The sequence below is a fragment of the Dama dama genome, chromosome 19 (assembly GCF_033118175.1).
Source record: "Dama dama isolate Ldn47 chromosome 19, ASM3311817v1, whole genome shotgun sequence".
NCBI classification, from domain to species: Eukaryota; Metazoa; Chordata; class Mammalia; order Artiodactyla; family Cervidae; genus Dama; species Dama dama.
The window spans coordinates 47,262,363-47,284,674 of NC_083699.1; the positions used below are offsets into that span (position 1 = coordinate 47,262,363).

The 22,312-nt window shown below is 32.6% G+C and overlaps 1 protein-coding gene across 7 annotated transcripts in view; it reads left to right on the plus strand.

Moving 5' to 3' along the window:
• Positions 1-22,312, plus strand: part of DLG1 (discs large MAGUK scaffold protein 1) — a 258,661-nt gene that overhangs the window by 204,469 nt on the left and 31,880 nt on the right. For 3 of the 7 annotated variants that reach the window (XM_061166872.1, XM_061166871.1, XM_061166875.1), the window contains 4 exons: positions 7,989-8,103; positions 12,902-13,078; positions 16,502-16,571; positions 20,368-20,467. In XM_061166872.1, the coding sequence (XP_061022855.1) occupies positions 7,989-8,103; positions 12,902-13,078; positions 16,502-16,571; positions 20,368-20,467 (462 nt within the window). Of the gene's footprint in view, positions 1-7,988; positions 8,104-12,901; positions 13,079-16,501; positions 16,572-20,367; positions 20,468-21,147; positions 21,182-22,312 lie in introns of all 7 variants that reach the window. The other 4 variants (XM_061166873.1, XM_061166876.1, XM_061166874.1 and 1 more) reach the window with 2 other exon arrangements.

Consider the following 22,312-nt stretch of genomic DNA (forward strand, 5'->3'; position numbering starts at 1 on the left):
TGAAAATTCTTAGAGCTGAAAGTATGAGTTAATTGAAACAAAAAGAAAAGATAGGAATCTTAGCTAGGTAAATAAAATGGGAGGTTTAAAGGAAAACTAACTTTGAGGAAAGTATTAAAGTACGTTCGAAACAGGCAGATGGTTATGAGGAATTGTTAATAGTAATGACCATAAATATGAAAATCTGAACAGAGTGAACAAAATCAGTAAGGCACAAGTTTTTTAAGATATTGTCAGGAATTTACCTTAGGTCTCTAATATCTTAAATGTTGAATATCTGAGCTTTAGTTGCTTTGTAGTAACTTAGATCTCAGCAAAGAACATTTTCTGCCTCACTATAAGAGGTAATGTGATCTTTTTACAGAAAGTTTTTAAATTTCTAAAATGTAGAATACTAGGATTTTGGATGATTCAATTGGCAAAATGGCTGAAAACAACTAAAAGTGCTGCATGAAGTATAATGAACATCTAATTAAAAGCACTGGAGCAACTTCCCTGGCAGTCTAGTGACCAAGACTCCACACTGCCAATGCAGGGGCCAGGGTTTGATCCCTGTTCAGGAAACTAGGTCCACATAGAGCAACTAAGAGTTCACAGGCTGCAACAAATATCGAAGATCTCATGTGCTTTAACTAAGATCTGGTGTGGCCAAATAAAAAATATTTTTTTAAAAGCATCAGATCACTGCTAAGACAGTAAGGAATTATCAAACAAAAAGTGAAGGGAAACTGGGAACTCAGAGAGCTAAAGAATCACAGAAGTCACTTTTGAAAAGTTCAGTGATGTACTGTCTTACAAGAGTCGGTTGTTAAACTTTCAGGAATTTTGCAAACTAGTTGTTAAACATGGTGATTATTGAAAATTATACAAATGTACAGATAAATTATATTTAAAAGATTATAATGTTAAAGGTTATGAAACTTTAAAATAAAAGTGATAAAACTCATCACTTCCTAATAGTTTTCTAGGATAGCCAGTAATATGATGGAACATTTTAGTGGCTATCATAGGGTGATAAAGAGAACATACAAAATAAGATAGTAGATTTATAACTGAATCACCCAGAACTTCCTCCTCCTCACTCCCAGAAAAAAATTAGAATCGCAGAATCAGATGAAAGCATATCCCTGTGAGCCCCAAAATACACACAAGAATAAACAAGCTGTCAACAGCTGTAAGACCCTGTGATAGTGATATCAGCATCTGTACAGATGTACAGTGGATCAATTTGAGAACAGCACCTGAAGCTGTAAGGGTTTTTGCACAGTCTGTATGTGAGTGTAAGGTATCTCAGTAAGGTGTGAAGGAGCTGGATCTGTCTGAGCCCCTTGGTACAGTTAACAGCTATAGCTCAATTTTAGTTCAAAGCCCCTCACTAAGGGAGAACTTCTGGAAGGTCCAGATGAATGGGAGGAAAGAACAGCACCCAGAAATCTCACAGTGTATGAGATACATCTTTGAACACTTGACAGAAACTTGGCAAAAAGGAGTTCTAGAGCTGTGAAGATAGAAAACTTGAAAAATCCTGACCCAGTACTCTTTATCTTGAATTGAAAGTTCAAGAAAACTAATTTACATAAAAATGAACAACAGAAAAGGATCAAGATTTAATCCAATGGAAACCTATTTGAAAAATGAATATGAGGATCAGAATAATGTCTCTACAATGAAAGTATGCCAGAATGACATGCCCAGAAAACAAATGAAAAGTATAACCTAATATTGCAAAACAAGTTAAAGAAAACTGATGATGATGTGGAAGAAAAATGTAAATGAGTTAATAGAACTCAAATTATTAGAAATAAAGAGCATTTTTTTTAAAAAAAATTAAGTTTAGAAGGAGCACAATAGTTATTTAAAGCAAGTAGGTAAAAAAACAGGAAACTTTTAAAAATAAAAATTAAAGAATTCTTTCCCTTCCACATCCTGATCAATTTTGTATTAAAGCCATTGTATGTGAAGGATAGCAAGGTAGTTAGGTGCATTGCAAGACCAGGAAGGTAGGGGACAGCTATGGTAACCCAATAGGACTGACCCCTGATGAGGGCAGGAGCTGTCCTGGTGTAAGAAGTGGGAACCTGAGCAAAGTGAGATGGTTACACATTGGACTGGTCCAAATCCAGTCTGGAAAGTAGGTGGTTCTAAAGACAGAAGACTAGTTCCATAGAGAGATTGATCAAATGAATATTTATTTTAAGGGTAATGTTATCTGTAACTTTTACTGTTCAAGAAGAGAGTTATAAATATGGAAAATGGGAAAAATATAAACCATATAATATTAGAATTTGAAAAATTAGTATGAACATATTGTTTTCCATTTATACAATTATAAACATAAATGTGTATCTACTTTACATACATATATTGTAATTCTCTAGCTCAGTCCACTGAAAAGATGTGGGCTCAGTGCCACCCCAGTAGCAGTCAGCACACCTAAGACTCAGATCTTGGTTTCTAAATACTCAGTTCAGTTCAGTCGCTCAGTCATGTCTGACTCTTTGCAGCCCCATGAACTGCAGCACACCAGGCCTCCCTATCCATCACCAACTGTCAGAGTCTACCCAAACCCATGTCCATTGAGTCAGTGATGCCATCCAACCACCTCATCCTCTGTCGTCCCCTTCTCCTCCTGCCCTCAATTTTTCCCAGCATCAGGGTCTTCTCAAATGAGTCAGCTCTTCGTATCAGGTGGCCAAAGTATTGGAGTTTCCGCTTCAACATCAGTCCTTCCAATGAACACCCAGGCCTGATCTCCTTTATGATGGACTGGTTGGATCTCCTTGCAGTCCAAGGGACTTTCAAGAGTCTTCTCTAACACCACAGTTCAAAAGCATCAATTCTTCAGCACTCAGCTTTCTTTATAGTCCAACTCTCACATCCATACATGACTACTGGAAAAACCATAGCCTTGACTAGACAGACCTTTGTTGACAAAGTAATGTCTCTGCTTTTTAATATGCTGTCTAGGTTGGTCATAACTTTCCTTCCAAGGAGTAAGCGTCTTTTAATTTCATGGCTGCAATCACCATCTGCAGTGATTTTGGAGCCCAAAAAAATAAAGTCAGCCACTGTTTCCCCATCTATTTGCCATTCCCATTCTAAATTGCCAAGGCTGTTTGGATAAATATCTTGTTCCAAGAGTTGGGCAGGGAAAGTATTAGATTATCCTGTAATATTTTATGCCAGAAAGCATGGTACTCAAGGAATGATGGGAGGCATGTCAAAAGGGTATATAATCCAGTTCAAAAGGCCAAATAGGGAACAATTGGAGCATCAAATGGATGATAATAATACCTGATAGTAATCCACTGAATGAACTAGGAAATAATGAGTCTTTACTAATACAAATAAATGAGTTAATTGAAAGTTTGATGAGAATGGAGAAGTGTGCATTAATAACTTATTTGCAATTGAAAAAAAAAAAAAGTAATTTTGCAGTAAAGAAACCTGGCAGACACAACCTTCATCAAGTGCTAAAAGTTAATAGCATCAGTAATAGGACAAATCAAAAATGTATACCACCTGGTAGGGTGCATTGGAAGAAACATACATCTCTTCTGTAACATTGCTGCCAAAGTTGCAGGACTCATCATGTGGGAACATCAACAAATCTAAAGAGAAGTTCCAAAAAATAATTGACATGTAGTTTTCAGCAGTAGTAAGATTGCAAAGTCAAGGAGACTGAGGAACTGCTCTCACTGGAGGGGATGTTTTAAAATACGACAGTTTAAATGCCTATGTACTCTCATAAGACAACTCATGGTTTCAAACTTGATTGATTTGCTCTTAATGACATTATTGAGAAAACTTGAATGTGAGCATGATGTAGTAATGTATTAATGTTGCTTTCTTAATTTTGATGGTTTTGTGATTGTATTAAAAAACACCTTTATTTGTAGGAAATACACACTGAGAATTCAAGAGTGATGAGACATCACGATAGCAAGTTACTCTCAAATGGTTCAGGAAAAACAGTTTGTGATTACTTCAATTTTGAAAAGTATATTAATCTTTTAAAAAATAATAATGGATTTGAGAGTGACAGATACAGAAAGTTGGCAGAGAATATTCGACATACATATAATAGGAATCTCTTAGGAAAAAACCAGTACAACTAAACAAATAATAAAAATGTATAAACAGGGAAACTTTTCTAAAATTAAAAAAAAATTAAAACTGCATATCAAAAGGTCAAAAGGATTGTGCAGGTACCTAAGGTGATAACAATCACTGAGAAATATTCTAATAAAATTATTGAAATTAAAAGAAAAATATGTTGGTGAAATTGCAGGCCCTCAAAAAAGGTTTTTTAAAGAAAAGAAAATGAAGTTGTCATCAGAACTTCATCAGCAGTAGTTTGTAGGAGACAGTGCAGTCAGTATACTTAAGAATCAGAGAAAGAAACTGAAACAAACTGGCTTGAAATATAAAGACTGCAGTCAAATATATTAGTGAAGAATTGGAGTTCTCATAAACCCTTCCTGAGAAGAAAGAACAAACTTCAGACACCCAAGATGATGGAAGAGATACTGATATAAAGACGGATGTTAGTAATTAAGATAGTTATAAGGAAAAGAGTGTATAATATGAAAAAACTGTATGCTGTGACAATTTGGAGAAAATGCAGTTATCAGAAAGTGGGGGTAGAATTGAAGATAATATTAACATAGAATAAACTTTCTGATAGCTTTGAAGTTATTAACATAAAAGAATAATGTTTCAAATCAGATTTGGGGAGATTGCTCATAGTAGGGGTCAAAATCCAAACAAAGGGTTATCATTAGAACAACAGAATAAAGCTTCCTAATTTTATGTTTATATATTCACTTTTATAAATATATAATTTTTATGTAGATGTATTTTATTAAGTGTATAAAATGTTTTATAAACATGTTTAGTAAAATATAAATTTTATATAAATTTTTTATATATTATATTTAAATAATATATATGACCCCTTGTTTAGGAATCTAGTGTGTGTGTGTGTATTTATAAACTTAGAAAGGCTTGTCCATGTGTGTGTGTATATATTTGTGAACAAAAAAATAGACTACACAGTGAGATTGTGTTCTAGTTAGTGTTACTTCATAACTACCCCTAAAGCTCAGTGGATTAAGATAGCAATCATTTTATGGATTCAGTAGGTTAGGAATTCAGCCAGAATTTTGGCTTAGATGGTCCTTGTGGCATAGACTGAAGTCACTTAATGGGATTCAGCAGATGGATAAGCTACTTTGGAAGGTCTAGAATGGCTTCTCTCTCCTTTTCTTGTGACTTTGTTGGTACCAACTAAAGGTTTAGGCTCAGAGCATTATTGCATGACCTCTACAGAGCGGTGCTTGGACTTCTTACATGATCCCTGGCTTCCTCCAGTTCAAGCACCCCATAAGAACCAGGAAAAAGTTCCACAGACTCTACTGATCTAACCAGGAAAGTCACATATGATCATTTCTACCACATTCACTTGCTTAGAGTTAAGTCATAAGACCAGCCCAAATTGAAGAAGGGGATTAGACTTCACCTCTTGATGGGGAAATGGCAAGGTCACATAGTACAAGACCAATATGGGATGCCAGGCATCCTTGGAATATATAATCTGCCTCAGGCTATTTGTATAAAAGGCATATTTGTAAATACATTCATATATATTCAACATATAAACATAGAATAGTATGAATAGAACTGGAGTTCACACACACTTCAGTCATATCAAAAATTAACTCACCTTAATTGTTTCAAGAAAACAATTTTCAGATTTGATAGTAAAGCAAAATCTAACCCTGTACAGTATCTTCTTGTAACAGAGACAGAGGTTAGAAATAAAACAACCATGTAGCTATAAAAAAAAAAAAGGAGGGACATCTATATATGGTGTGGAGCATTGTTACTATTACTGCAGTAAGACCACTGCTATACTTACTATTGAATAAAATAAGCAAGGTGGAGAAATGTGTATGTTACGGTTTATTAAAGAAGGAGCAATACATATATATGTGTGTGTACATATACACATAATTACAAAATATGTATAAATAAAATATATGTTTACTAAAATAATATAGAATAAGTGTAAACATATTTGTGTGAACATATATTTACTTATATTATTTTAAATGGAAGGATAAACCTTTCTTTAAATGTTTATAATGACCAGAATAGGGTAGGGAGAAAGGGATATCTTTGTTTAATATCCTTGTTTTATAGATTTGACTTTGGAACTATTTTACCTATGTATAAAAAAAAAAGTGGAAAGTTTACAAAGCAACCCCTAAAAAGTGAAGTTGAAAATAAAAATGAACAAATGAACCTTGATGTATATCCATCTGGTAGCATTCACACCTAGGAAGGAATATTCCAAGTGATTTTAAAATGCTGTTCAACTGTATAATTCTAACAGAACATACTCCAAAATAAAAAGAACTAGGGAAGATAGTTAACTATTTTCAGTGATCATGTAATGATTGTAATGTTGCTATTATAAACAAGTAAGTTGTGATGGAGTACTGTAATTCTGTTATCCCCAGTGTGTTGAGAACCAGGATTCTTCATAGGTAAGAAAGCCTTTAGAGATAAAAGAGATTAAGTAAAAACCTAATGGTACTAATTTTAATTAGAAGAGCCAGTGTAAACTCAAGATTCACTTCATATTTTTAATCTATGTCTTCATTCATCAATCTGTGTCTTAGCTGTGTCTTCACAGCCTAAAGATTTGCCATGAGGTGATAATTGTTGAATTGTCAGGGATTCATTTTTACTAATCAGTCTACTAATTTTTATACTTTAAATTTTCTATTATATTTTTAAAGAACAATAAAAGAATATATATTATTGTGAACATTTAAATGTTTTTGAGTTTTTTGATGAATTGTTGCTTCAGTTGGCTTCCCCAGTGACTCAGCAGGTAAGGAATAATCCACCTGCAGGAGACACAGGTTTGATCTCTGGGTCAGAGAGATCCCCTGGAGAAGGAGATGGCAAACCACTCCAGTATTCTTGCCTGAAAAATCCTATGGACAGACAAGCCTGACAGGCTACAGTTAATTAGTCTTGGTATCCAGCAAATAAATTTGGTGACTGTGGTAAAACGAAGAGCAATGCAGCAATAATCATGTTTACTTTTTGTCTTCTTAAACTACACACACTCCAGACATAACTTGTTTTTGTTATGATACTGGTTTTATAAGAAAATCTGATGGTATCTGACTTGTCTGTTAGACAATTGGTCATTGTAAATAGAGAAAAAGGTATAAGTGGGTATAACCATGTAATTATAGTATTTTTTAAGTGATTATAAACTTGTTATTATTAATTGTTTTGGTAGTTTTTAATGTATGGAATAATTTAAAATCATCCATCTTCAAAATCATATTTGTTTTTGTATAAAAACTATCTTAAATAATATATTTATTCCTTCAGATTGCTTTTTGTGTCTTAGTTTGCTGTTTTGAAAATTTGTAAATTATAAAATGAGTTGAAGTAAAGTTAATTTCATTAGCTTCTAAGGCATATTTTTCCCATATTACTGACTCTGCTCACATTGTATAATGTGAAAATATAATTAGCTGACTTCTTCACAGGGAAAAAGTCAGTAAACAAAGTGTCTAGTGTAAATTATTTTAGACTTCTTTTTCAGTATAGAAATTAGAATAAATCCTACTTTTTAAAATTTACAGTTAAATTCAACAGTAAAGTAAGGTTAATACTGCTATTTGATGCATGGAGATTGTCTTTTAATTTATTAAATGTGATATGAGCTCTAAAATAGTGTACTGAAAATACTGTTCTCAGCCAGTTCTAATTTATGGTACATTTAGAAGATTGTTATGTTTTGAAATTTACATATTAGGCAAAATCTTGTATAGATTACTCTCTTAAGAGTCTGACCACATTTAATCAATTTTAAGACAGCTTACATATTTAATACTTTATCTTCAAGTAATTTTTTTGGATATAAAATATGAATTTACTTTTCTTTTTTCTTCTATCAGAATACAGTCGTTTTGAAGCCAAAATACATGACTTACGGGAGCAGATGATGAATAGTAGCATTAGTTCAGGTTCAGGTTCTCTTCGAACTAGCCAGAAGCGATCCCTCTATGTCAGGTAAACTTTTTTTAATTTCTAGTTATAGCAGTCTTCATTTATGCATGCAAGTTCTTTCAGGATTTTCACTATGATTAGTTTTCACTGTAGAAAAGTATATTGCAAGGAAAATGCAGTATTGAAAACCAAGGAAATTTTTTTTATGATTGATTTCCTGATAGTATGTCTTTTAGGAGTAGTATGTCTTTGGGAATACTATTATAATTTTATTAATGAAAGTTATATAACCTCTTGAATAATAATAGTATGATAAAGACAAAGTACATAAGGACTAGAAATTTTTTTAAGTTGTTATGACATATCATCCAACAGTTTTCTTTTCCGGGATCTTTTTTATAATAAAATATTCTTTGTTTGAGTAACATTTAATTACTATGATAATTTCTACCAGTCCTTCTCTTTTCACTGCTGTAATTTATCTCTGCCTACCTGGATAGTGTGCATTTCTAATTTGTGAGCATTTCTAGGGTCTTGTGGAGTAAGTAAATCTTAACTTCGGTTATTTTAGTTCAGTCCCTCTCTTCAGGTACGCCATTTACCATCATTCAAAACCATGTTAAACTCTGTCTTCTCCTGCTGTCATCTCTCTTTTGTACTTATCTTTAGTTGTTGTTGTTTTTGTCATTTTAGTGAGTTTCAGGATGGAAAGAAAATGCAAGCATTGCTTGAGAGATTTTGCAGGTTCAGTTGCAGACCACAGTACAGTGAATATCACAGTAAAGGAAGTCATGAATGTTTTGGTTCCCCAGTGCATATAAAACTTATATTTACACTGTTCTGTAGTCTATAAATGTACAATAGCATTATGGCTCTTCAAAAATATAATCTCAATTTTAAAATACTTTATTGCTAAAAAAAAAATGCTAATTTTCAACGAGCCTTAAGCAATTTAAAAAAATTTTTTTTCTGATGGAAGGTCCTGCCTCTATGTTGATGATTGCTGACTGATCAGGGAGGTGGTTGCTAAAGGTATGAGGTGGCTGTGGCAATTTCTTAAAATAAAACAGTGATAGAATTTGCCAAATTGATCAACTCTTCCTTTCATGAACAATATGTCTGGAGCATGTAATGCTGCTTGATGGTATTTTAACCACAGTCAACTTTTTTCAAAATTACAGTTAATTCTCTCAAATTTTGCTGCTGCTTTATCAAGTAAGTTGATGTAATAATGTTCCCATACCTTGTTGTCATTTCAATAAGCTTCACTGCATCTTCACCAGGAGTGGATTCTACCTCAAGAAACCACTTTCTTTGCTCATCCACAAGCATCCTCATCCTTTGAGTTTAAACATCTTTCCAGGTTTTATCATAGGATTGCAGCAGTTCAGCCACATCTTCTGGCTCCACTTCTCATTCTAGTTCTCTTTCTGTTTCTACCATGTATATAGTTACTTCCTCTGCTAAAGTCTTAAACCCCTCAAAGTCATCCATGAAGATTGGAATCAACTTCATGCAAACTTCTATTAATATTGACATTTTGACCTCTTCCCATGAATCAACAATGTTTTTAATGACATCTAAAGTCAAAATTACTCCTTGATCCATGGTCTAAAGAATGGAAGTTGTCTCAGCATAACATTCATCTCATTGTACATCTCCATCAAAGCTCTTGGGTGACCAAGTACATTGTCAGTTAGCAGTAACATTTTGAAAGAAATCTTTTTTGAGCAGTAGGTCTTTAACAGTATGCTGAAAATACTCAGTAAACCATGTTGTAAACAAACATACTGTCATCTAGGCTTTGTTATTTCAATTCTAGAGCACAGGCGGAAGTCACTGTAGATTTAGCATAGTTCTTAAAGACCCTTGGATTTTCAGAATGGTAAATAAGCATTGGCTTAACTTAAACTCACAGCTGCATTAAGCCCTGACAAGAGAGTCAGCCTGCCCTTTGAAGTTTTGAAGCCAGGCATTGACTTCTCTTTAGCTATAAAAGTTCTAGATGGCATCTTCTTCCAATAGAAGTCTGTTTTGTCCACATTGAAAGTCTGTTGTTTCGTGTAACAACCTTCATTACTTATCCTAGCTAGATCTTGTGGATAATTTGTTGCAGCTTCTACATCAGTACCTGCTGCTTTACCTTGCACTTCTATGTTGTAGGGATGGTTTCTTTCCTGAAACCTTAGGAACCAAACTTCAAACTTTTGCAGCTTGCTCACTTCTCTCAGCCTTCACAGAATTGAAGAGCTTGGGCCTTGCTCTGAGTTACACTTTGGCTCAAAGGAATGTTATGGCTGGTTTGATATTCTATCTAGACCTCTAAAATTTTCTCAGTATCAGCAATAAGCCTTTTTCACGTTCTTGTTTTTCCTGTGTGTACTCAAGTAGAACCTTCGTTTTTTTTCAGCTTGGCTTACTAATAATGCAAGAAGCCTAGCTTTTGGCCTGTCTTAGCTTTCAACATGCCTTCTTCACCAAGCATAACTGTTTTTTCTGATTTAAAGTGAGAGACGTGTGACTCTTCCTTTCACATGAACACTTAAGAGGCCATCGTTGGGCTTTTCAGTGGCCCAATTTCAATATTGTCATATCTCGGAGTAGGGAGGCCCAAGGAGAAGGGAGAGAGGTGGGGAAAAGGGCCAGTTGGTGGAGCATTCAGAACACAGACATTTATCAAGTTACCATCTTAAAAAGCATGGTTTGTGATACCCCAAAATGATTACAATAGTAAAATTAAGAATCACTGATCACCATAATAAATATATTAATGAAAAAGTTTGAAGTATTGGGAGAATTACCAAAATGTGACACAGAGACGCAAAATGAGCAAATGTCAGAAAAATGACACCAATAGTCATGCCAGACCAACACAGGGCCTTCCATTTGTAGGGGAAAAAAAATACACCATATCTGCCAAGTGCAATAAAGTGAAACACAATAAAATGAGGCATGCCTGTAGACACATGTAGCCAATCTGCCATAATTAACCAGAAGTCTTATGGTTCTTGTTGGTAGGTATATTTTTAATTTCAAAAGTAAGAATGAAGTTAAGGCTACAATAGACTATGTACAGTATGGTGCTTTTTTATAAAGATCTAAAACAAATAAAATCATACATAAATACATAGTCATCCATATGTGTGTGGTAAAATCAAACCAACAGCAAAAAAGGGTAAAGAGCAAGGAAATAATAAACTCTGTATTCAGAATAGTGGTTATACTCTAATTAGCGCTTAACTCAATCTGAGGAAAGCAGGATCGAGGGAAAAAATACATAGGTGAATGTGAGTCACTGATAAAAGTTTTATGTAGAAACCTTTAGGTTAGATAGTAGATTAACAAGTGTTCATTAATTCTTATGATTAATAACCCACATAAGTATTCCATGAGTACTTATGAATCAAAATACTAAAAGGCAAAGTTTAAATGTTAACATAGGGGGTAGAAATTGTGAGTTTCTCCATTGCTTATCAGTAATATAGTTGTATTGATTTTGTAATTCAGAAGTTTAATTTATGATAATAAAAATGTTAAGGTATAGTTTTCCCTTTTCTGAATGTCTTGTGGCATTTGTTCTACCTCTTAAGCTACTCTGTTATCTTGTATTCTGTTTATTTGTATCTTCATCATCTTTGTCATCTTTACCTTTTTAAATAAATATTTAGTAAATGCCTGACTATATCAAACCTTTGTTTTTTTATGTTAACTCTATTTTTCCAATAGAAAGATGCTTCCTCAGTATTCAGAATTTATTGAAGTAATGACTTTAGCATTTATATCATTTATAATCTTAATTTTTACAGTAGAATTCTATACTTTTAGAATTCTTCAAATAAAATCCAGTGTGTAGTATATGTTTTAATATATGTTTAAGTAAACCTTCCCACTTTTGATTCACCTATTTCCTTTACACTGTTAGCCTCTGAAAAGACTTGAAAGAACATATTTGAAAAGCATTAACTAGTTCATTCATTTAGCTGTCAATTCATTTCACCCCTCTTCAGTTTTACTTCAAGAGACAGCTTCTTAAAAGTTGAGTAGCATGAAAAGGAATATGATTTGTATCCTAATTTCCCGTTGCCAAATTAAAACAAAAGAATCAATTAATTATATTTTAAATGTAGTTGTTGGGATCCTTCCTCTACTCTTGACAGAAGTTTTTTGAATATAAGAATTTTAATTTCTTTAAATATTGTACACTAATTAAGTAGTAGGACATTATTTTCTTGTTATACAATTTAAAAATATTCCTAACATTTTGAAATTATTATGTTAAATTATTACAATATTTTTTCCAAAACAGTTGGCAACTATTAAGTCATCATGTAGTCATGTGTTATTAGTTTTCATCATTGTTATTGACTCTGAAAACCCTGGTTAACACTCTGGTTTTATGAACAAATGAAAGAAATACTTACCTGGGAAAATAATCACTCTGTTCTTCTAGCCTTACAGTCCACAAATGATGAATCAGATCAGTCAGGAAATTTGTTCTCCCAAGTGTGTCTAGTCAAAGAGGAGAGTCTCTTTTAATATTTACATTATTAATTTAGAGCAACTCACCAGATTTGTCTTCATTTTAGAATTCAATATAGTTTGCTATTGGATTGTACTAAAAGTATGTTTTTTTATTTTCTCATACAATATTTTAAATTTCTCATTCACTATTGAGAGAATAGTATGTCTGTTACCACAACAAGTTAATTTTGCTATTTCTTTTTAATCATTGTCTTGTATATAACAGAAAATTGAGCTTGGCATATCTACCTAAATTATATATATATACTTTTAGGATCCTGTTTATTTAATATTGATAATATCATTATAAGAAATGCAGACTTTTTTCTTCTTAATCTAGGGCCCTCTTTGATTATGACAAGACTAAAGACAGTGGCCTTCCTAGTCAGGGATTGAACTTCAAATTTGGAGATATCCTCCATGTTATTAATGCTTCTGATGATGAATGGTGGCAAGCCAGACAGGTTACACCAGATGGTGAAAGTGATGAAGTTGGGGTGATTCCCAGTAAACGCAGGTAAATATAAGTCTGTTAGACTCTTACCACTTGAAAATTGGACAACGTGAATAATTGCTGGGATTTTTTATATTTCTTTTACTGAAGTGATGATTTTATGCTTGTGTGTTTTATATTGTGTTTCACAGCCGTTTAATTCTATTCACCTTGTATTGTAACTGGGCTTCCCTGATAGCTCATTTGGTAAAGAATCCACCTGCAATGCAGGAGACCCCGGTTCAATTCCTGGGTCAGGAAGATCCACTGGCGAAGGAATAGGCTACCCACTCCAGTATTCTTGGGCTTCCCTTGTGGCTCAGCTGGTAAAGAATCCACCTGCAGTGCAGGTGACCTGGGTTCGATCCCTGGGTTGGGAAGATCCCCTGGAGAAGGGAAAGGCTACCTATTCCAGTATTCTGGCCTGGAGAATCCAATGGACTGTATAGTCCATGGGGTCACAAAGAGTCAGACACAACTGAGAGACTTTCACTTTCTTTCACTTTATATTTTAACCAATATTTTACTTATATTTACAAAATTTTCACTTATATTTTAACCAAGAGAATATGAAGCCCCCAAATAGAAATTTCTCTAAAGGTCCTACTTGTTGTTAAAAACAAAGTAGGTATATTTTAAGTCACTGTGCCACAGATTTATACCAGTGGAGAAAGAATTAAAAACCTCTATAGTTTTCCCATGTGGTGGTTTGATTTCAGTTGCTAAGTCATTCCGACTCTTGCAGCCCCATGGACTGTAGCCTGCCAGGCTCCTCTGTACAGGGGATCTTCCTGACGCAGGAATCAAACCCAGGTCTCCTGCTTTGCAGGCAGATTCTGAGCTATGAGTTTTCCCATGTAGGTGGTGTTAAAACTCAAATTTTCAGGGGTTTTGATTGTGTGAATTGCCTCTTCTAGATTAAAAAAAAGAAAGCATTTTAAATGCAAAATTTTTAGAAATATCTAAAATTTTCTTTTAGATATTTTAGATTTTTAGATATTTCTTTTAGATATCATCTCTTTTTCTTGTTTAATTTAGAACCATCCGTGCATTCAGTAGTCTTCCCTCTTTGTTTTAACTGGTTATTGTAGTGACTCACTCACTGATGCATACTTACCATCTAGTGGCATAAGTGGTTAAGTACAGAGTTTCTTTGAAAAAGGTGATCCCAACAACCCTCTCTGAGGTCAATGGAATGTTATTGAATGTATCTGCTTTTATGGGAAAGATATTAAAACATCAGTTCATAATTTCCCCAAAAGAACTTGTATATGAGATCTGATTCAGCCAAATAACTGCCTAAAACTTAAAAGTTTTCAGATAGCCATAAATTGGACTTATACTTATTTTGTTGAGACTCTGAATTGATACTTATGCCAAATCATATTCCTGTTTATAAACCTCTCTACCATATATATATTTGTACATCTGTTGATAGACTTTGAAGAGTACAAATGTTGAAATATTGCCAAGATCTCTGTAATTGTGGTTTTGGAATTTATGACTGTTGTTGGCTAGATCCATATTTTTAGCAGGATCCAACTATTTGGTGACAACTCCTCTTTTAGCAATGCAACCCTCAGCATAATTTCTTCCCTAGAATAGAATATAGTATCCTTTAAACACAGAAATGCCACCTCTGTGCCTTGTTGAGTCAAAAGAAACCTCGCATCGTAAATATCAAGGTCAGAGTTTCTAAAAATTGTCTTTATCTCTTGAAGTCTTTTATCTTGCAAAGGCTTTACCTGTGTCTGCAACAAATGAGAAATATAGCTGACTTTGGTGGAAAGAGATATTTTTCGTTTTCTATAAAAATTCTATAAGGTTGGATTTTGAAGCCATAAGTGATAAAAGAGATATACCTTGACACCTCTACAAATTCCCAAATTCATGAATAATAATATAGAACATAATTTTCCTGCCATAAATTACAGTATGAAATCACAACCAATTATGCCATTTCATCCTTCAGTGGATTCTAAACTTGTATTTTCTTACATAGAATGCTATCTTTCTTAGACATCTTTAAGTCTAATAATAGCACAAGGACTTGGAGTTCCTACAGTTCTTAGCTTTCTTTCGGGAACAGTATTGACAAACACAGTTGAAGTCACTTAACTATTTAGTAAGCAAAATAATGATTAGAAAACAAAGCCATTTGAGTTGTAAATGTTCACTCACTAAGTGTTAGTTTTTCAGTGCCCTGAATAAGTGTCTTGGCAAAATTATAAATTAATTATTCCTATCATGGACCCTCAGGGTTGCTCTGGAATAGTAAAAACAAATTTTAAATCCGTGACTGCTAGGGTTCTTCCGTACCCATGGTAAAACTTTATAGTTAGATAATAAAAAATGAAAGATATGCATTTATTCATAGGCTTTTGGGTAGGTTTTTCTGCTATATACTAATATAACTGCAATGCTGAAATCAAGGGTTTATAAAGCTTAATTTGTATGAAATTTTTCAAGATTCATGCTGGTTGCAATATTCATACATGGCTGGAGATTGTACACTATATACCTTGTTGTAGTATGTTGCTTGCTTGTTTCAAAGGTAACACTTTGAACAAGGTTTAAAATTCAAAAGATTTAACAGCTGTATAGAGCCCCTCTGAACCCTGTTCCCCACCCACCCATTTCACCTTCTTCCCTGAGAAGTTAACTAAGGTTACCATTTCTTCTGTATCCTTCCAAAGATACTTTAAAACTCTATTTTGTGTACTGTAAGTGGTTATTTATGTATTTATACAAATATATCATTGGAATTAAGCTTAAATGTTTTTATTTCCCTCCTTTTTTTTTTGTTTTTATTTTTTTTGTTTTTTTAATTATTTTTTTTATTATTATTTTTTTTTTTTGGTCATACATTGATATGAATCAGCCATAGATTTACACGTATTCCCCATCCCGATCCCCCCTCCCACCTCCCTCTCCACCCAATTCCTCTGGGTCTTTCCCTCCTTTTTATTTTTAAAAATTTCAGAGCTGCAGAAAATATAAGTACAAAAGAAATACAAGAATACTACAAAGAATACCCACATTTCCTTCATCTGCTTTCCTCAGTTGTTAACATTTTACTTCATTTGCTTTCTCTCTGACACTGAGTTCTTAGCATATGTGTTCCATAAGCTAAGTATTCAAAAACAAGAACAAATGGAAAACCTGGAAAATTGCTGAACTCAGAAGTGGTGCATCATAATAATTTCAGTATAGTTATGGATTTGAGTGCATATATAAGTATACATACTTGTACTTCACAAGTGGTTTTGTTTCATGATAAAATGAGCCCTATATTTCATTCCTCAGAAATTGTTATTGTGAGATGCAAATGACTTTTAAAGGCTTTAGAATATAAAAATGCTCCATATTAAAGTAGCAATCCTGATGATTTCTAGTTAGAGCCTTGAATATGTTTATTATACTTAAAAAATAATCTGTCCTTACCAGGGTTGAGAAGAAAGAACGAGCCCGATTAAAAACAGTGAAATTCAATTCTAAAGCAAGAGGAGATAAAGGGGTGCGTATATGAAATCTCTTATTGACTTTTTCATAATTCTTGTTTGAGCTACATTATTAAAGTTAGAAGGACCTCGCCATAAGAATTAACTATTAACAGCTCTTGCCATTGGTGGTTCACAATAATAGAAATTTGCTCAAGTAAGCAATTTATTAAATGAAAGCACCCATTTCACAGACTTTTCCAGATTGTCAAAATTGTCATTTGATATATTCTTAACGTACTTTTGGTTGTTATTTTTGTAAGTGAAATGAATTCAGCCTTCACACAGATGAACAGTTATTTAGAAACTTGTGTCAACAGTATTAATTGCCATAACTAATAATACATCTTCTGAGAAAATAGGTCCCCCCAAATTATTAACTAGTTCATAATGTAAGTTTATGGGGTTTTGCAAGTGTGGAAATTACCTTGTTCTTTTCCTCCTTTATTCCTAATATTACTTATTAATAGAATCCATATTTCAAATGTTTAAATCAATATGAATTTTTATATTAAGGAAATAAAGGGACAGTCAAGAGGAGGACTTTGTAAATGGGCAAGAAATATATCAAAATTATTTTATATATATTTTAGATGTATTTCTGTTTTCATGTAAAGTCCTTCTTGAATCTGGTGAACGTCAATGGATAATACCACAGGCTTCATCCTGTAGTATGTGTGTAAATACTGCAATGGAATATTCTAGCAATAAGCCTGAAGAAAGAGCTGACCACATACTGTGTTGAAATACTGTTTATAGCAATGTTTTATGTTTGGGGATTTTTACATCTAAAGCAAATGTTTTATACATCTTTTGATCAAGTTTCAAAAGAATATGGAAAATTTACTCTGCAAGTAAATTAATCCTACTCTTTGTACATGTCTGATATTAAGCATTCAAAGTTTTAATATTTTAAAGGAATATGGTCCTTGATCAAAGAAATTAAATCTCAGTAAATTGTATAATGTATTCAGTTATTTTGGGAATGATAAGTTTCTTTTAAATTTATTTGTACCTTTCAGAAAATACAAAATCATATAGTATAATCTGAAGTAGTATTTGAAATAGAAAATCTTTGAAGAAAAATATCCTCAAGTAAATGCTCAGGATTTGAAATATATACAGTGATTTTCATGCTCGTTTTATAATGTCTTTTAAAATATTTTAGTAAATACATTGTCAGTGCATTGAAAAAGAAATTGCATGTTGTAACTTTTCTTTCAAACTGGAAGAAGTTAACTGAATTAACGACATATTTAAATCTTAGTCTTGTTTGTTGACTATAACCAACTTTATACACAGTCACTGTGTTCTAACACAGCACCCAAAGTATGCATGGTACTGAGTGGGGTAAAAATACGCTTGCCATTGATACAGAACTGCATCTCTCTGTAATACCATTTCCCATTCTAAGCTATTCTTTTCCTGTCCTTATGTGGTAGGTTATGGACTTTATTTCCAGTACAGAGTTTTTAAAAACACTTCAGATTCTCATTAACATTTTTAACATTCATTTAGCTATTTTGAAATACTACATATGGAAATTATATATTTAGATACTTGATATATGTTTCGTAAATTTATAATGTTTTATCAGTCCTTATATTTATTGCACTATCTCTCTTGCAGTATAGCATGAATAACAATAAGTAACTAAACAGATTGTTTTGTATTGAAAATATAAAGAAACTAGAGGTAGTACGTTTCTTCAGTTTTGTATTTTCCCTATACATTTTCATCCTGTTTGCTTGTGCTATTTTTCACTTTTAATAAATTCTTCACCTGCAGGATGTTAGATATAATACAATTAATACATTCTTGACTAACAAGCATTTCTTTCTGTCCTATATTATGATATCTTTATGATATCTCATTTTGGCTAACTGCAAAGATATCAAAAATCAAAACATTTTTAAACTTCATGTTTCTTTTGGTTGTTTGCTGTGAAACTGACTCTGACCACTATATATGCAGTAGGAGGAGTAAATAACCTTTTATTAAAAATGTATCAGTTTTATTGGATGGGATTAAAATTATTACTAAATTTGAAATCAGTGATTGTCGTGAACAAAAAATTTAGTCCTTCCCTAAATTAGATTACCAGGAATTTTTTTCCTACAGAAATTTGTTTTCTTCTCTTTCTGTTTTTTTAAAATTTGGATTCATGCAAGGATTTTTATTCAAATAATGCTATTGACAGTTTATGAAACTATAAGCTTATATTTCTCCACAGTATTTTTTCCTCAACTTAGTTTTTAACTTCTGCTTTCTTTATCAGAGCCTTCATATTTTAAGATTAATATCAAGACAGTCCACTTGACTAATGACTATGAACTTAATAATTTTGAACTGTTGATATGAAAAGATAAAGATAAAAGTTTTCATAAATATTCTTACCAAAATAAATCTTTTCAAGTAATAGAATTTGAGCTTAAAGTCACTTTAATCCATTTCAGTACTTTAATCACCTGATATCCCATGACTGAAAATATAGACATACCCCAAAAAAATACCGTCTGGTGTTGATATACTTCAAAATACTGATGGTATCGTATGACATGAATAAACTAAAAAAAAATTAAAACAAATGTCTATCCTTTATGTTGTTCCCACTTCCAAAAATAATAGTAATTCCTGGTGTCACAAGGCCATTTCCTTCGAGACATGGGTGCCTGTGACAAATTACAAAAGAAGCTGTTCCTCTTTAGCCTCATCTTTCTTTGTGCTACATGCTTTTAAAACTCTGAATGCACAAATGGGACATTCAAGAAGGGAAAAAGCTTGTTTCAGACATCTGTGCAATAAGGGACCATCAAATTGGCTGTCATAACAATTATGTATAAACTACTAGAATTTTAACTGCCTTTCTGGCATTACAGGCATCAAACCTTTTATTCCGTCTTCAGGACATGGTGCCAGTGGATTGACCCTGGTTCCATTTTATTTATATATACTTGAAAAATAGATAATATGGCAGAGCTGAAAGGCTAATACATTAGTTATGATGGCATTTAAATTGGCCAGGAAAGTTGAATCTTCTTCCTTGATTAGATAGCACCGATAATTCTTTTGCTGGACTCTGTACTTAATGGACACATCTTAGTTTTCATCCCATTTCGTGTTTCATGCCATAAGCATTTAGTTATCCTAAATGCTAAATAAATCCTAAATAATTTATTTATTTATCCTAAATAAATCCTATTTATTAATAATGCTAACAAAAACATTTAGCATTTATTTAATTCTCTTTAAAAAAAATTGTTTTAAATTTTCAACACTAGCAACTTTCTCAATTTTTTTGGTTCTCTTTTTTAGTAGTGGCTTTTTGTTAGTTTGTTGGAGCCACAGAGAGAGAAAAGGAAAAAATTTGCTAAAGCCAGAGGAAAATTAAGATTATTATGTAAACCATTAAAAATATTTGCATAGCTAAAGTAATTTTGGCTATAGAGCACCTAGAAATCTTCTCAAAGAATATGGATTCATATAAATAGATGTGAACTTGGTTTGGACTACAGTAGTAGCTAATCTGGTTTACTCTTCCTTTTTTTTTTTTAATCAAATAGCACTTACTCATTATTTTTAGGTATCACTGAATTATACTCCTTAAATTTTTCAGTACTTTCAGTTAAAATGTTAGAATTAGAGAAGTTAATACTAAATTAGAAGTTTACTGTATATGTGATTAAAGCAAAATTCATATACAAACTGCACACTGTGGTCACAAGAGTCAGCTTTCACAGAGCTACTAGGCTGGGCCTTTGTACACACAGACAGTAGACATCCCTTTGTTTTGCCCCTCCTTCTCTTCTTCAGCAGTCATTCAATGACAAGCGTAAAAAGAACCTCTTTTCCCGAAAATTCCCCTTCTACAAGAACAAGGACCAGAGTGAGCAGGAAACAAGTGATGCTGACCGTAAGTATGTGGATCCAGTGGTCGACTGAAGATAAATGTAGAGGGACCTACTGCCCTGCAGTTGGTTGTTACCATGGAGACAGTTTCAAGAGCTGCAACAGGTTACTATTTATCTTAACTAGGGATGACTTAACAAGCATAAACTAATTTGCATACCAATCTTTTTCTGGCCCCTTAGGAATTCTTAAAGTAAATGATATTTTTAAGCTGTGTTTAAAATAGAATTATTTTATGTAAAGGTTTTTATAAGAAACATTCAACATAATCTCAAAAGAATATTTTAGACAAAAACAGGAGTACCTCAGAACCTTCTTACTGATTTCTAGGTATAGCGTTGCCAATCTTTGATAATAGATCTTTTCAAAACATTCTGTTTTATCCTATTTCTTCATTATATGTAGGCAATCTGAATTTTACTTTTAAAATAGCAAGAAACAGTCAAAATTTTTGTTTCTCTCCTAATCAGCTTCTCACATAGAACTCACATTCTTTTAGTAGAGCATATCTAGCCATTTGCTTAATTAAACTTTCAGAAATACACAGAAATGCTCTGTAAGATACGTGCACCTGTAATGGTCTTGGAACTGTCTCTTATTGTAGCACCAATTTTATGCATTACTGACAACTATTTTCTTTGATTATCTTTTTATTGCTTGCTCTCTGGAAACTACTCTCTACAGGAGATCCCTGACGACATGGGATCAAAAGGCCTGAGTAAGTGATCAAAATACTCCCAAGTTACTTTTTTACCTCCATCTGCAGACCTACCTTTTTCAGATACATTTTGAGACTCGTGGTAGTGCCTATCTGGCATGAGGAGGTGTATGATTTAGATTGCTTTTAGATTTTTCATGTTAATAATATGCTTGGGATTTTTATATCTATAATACCCTTTAATTTTTTTCATTTTTCACATCATTTGAAAAACTCTCTGCTCATATTTTCCTCTTTGTAATTTTTATGGTAATTACTTTCTTAGGAATTTTTTAAATTTGAAGAAAGACTTTTAATGTTTTTTTAACATAGTACTATCTGCCCTCATTATTAGAAGGTAGAATATAATCTTCCTTACAGTTTTATTCCACCCCACCTTTTTTTGTTAAAACATGTTAAAATGACTTTGAATCTGTTAGAAAAGCATTGCTATAATGTGAAACTATAAAACACGGTAGACCTTAAATATTAGAAAAGAATTGTAGAACTCAAGTTCAAATAGCAGTCTGTGTGGTAGGAAAATTTTATACATGTTTTTTATGGTGATGTAAGTTATGAAAAGAATTGTAAGAAATATTATCCTTTGTTTTTTCTTTAACCAAGATGTCGTCTCTGTTTGGGGGGAGTTGTGTGTGTGTGTGCATCATTCCTGTTTAATTTCCTAGTTAGTGTTTAATTTCCATGTAAGGCTTGGGATAGAGTCTGATATGTAGGAGTCATTCAATAAATATTGGAATGAGTGAATGAAATAAGTCATTTTTGCAAACAATTTTAAATGTGAATGTGTTCAAATTGATTAAATGTGAAATTTTACCAAATACTGCTAAGTTATTTTAGGTAACAGTAACTCATAAGTAATCTTTTAGGCTAAAGTTTTTTTCTAAATAGTTGTTTCCATTTACATTATTAAGCATTGTGAAAACTTCATAATTTGTTGATCATTAAGGATTTAGCCAATATCTTTTAACTTCCTAAGTTAATAAACTTTAAATTTCATAGATTTTTTTCTTGATTAATGCTAACTTTGTATTGGACTTTTAAGCTTAACTGTAGGTACTTTTATTTCGACTTTTAATAATTAAAGGTTTATATTAGATTGAAAGCATTATGCTTTATATGTAATTATTTCTG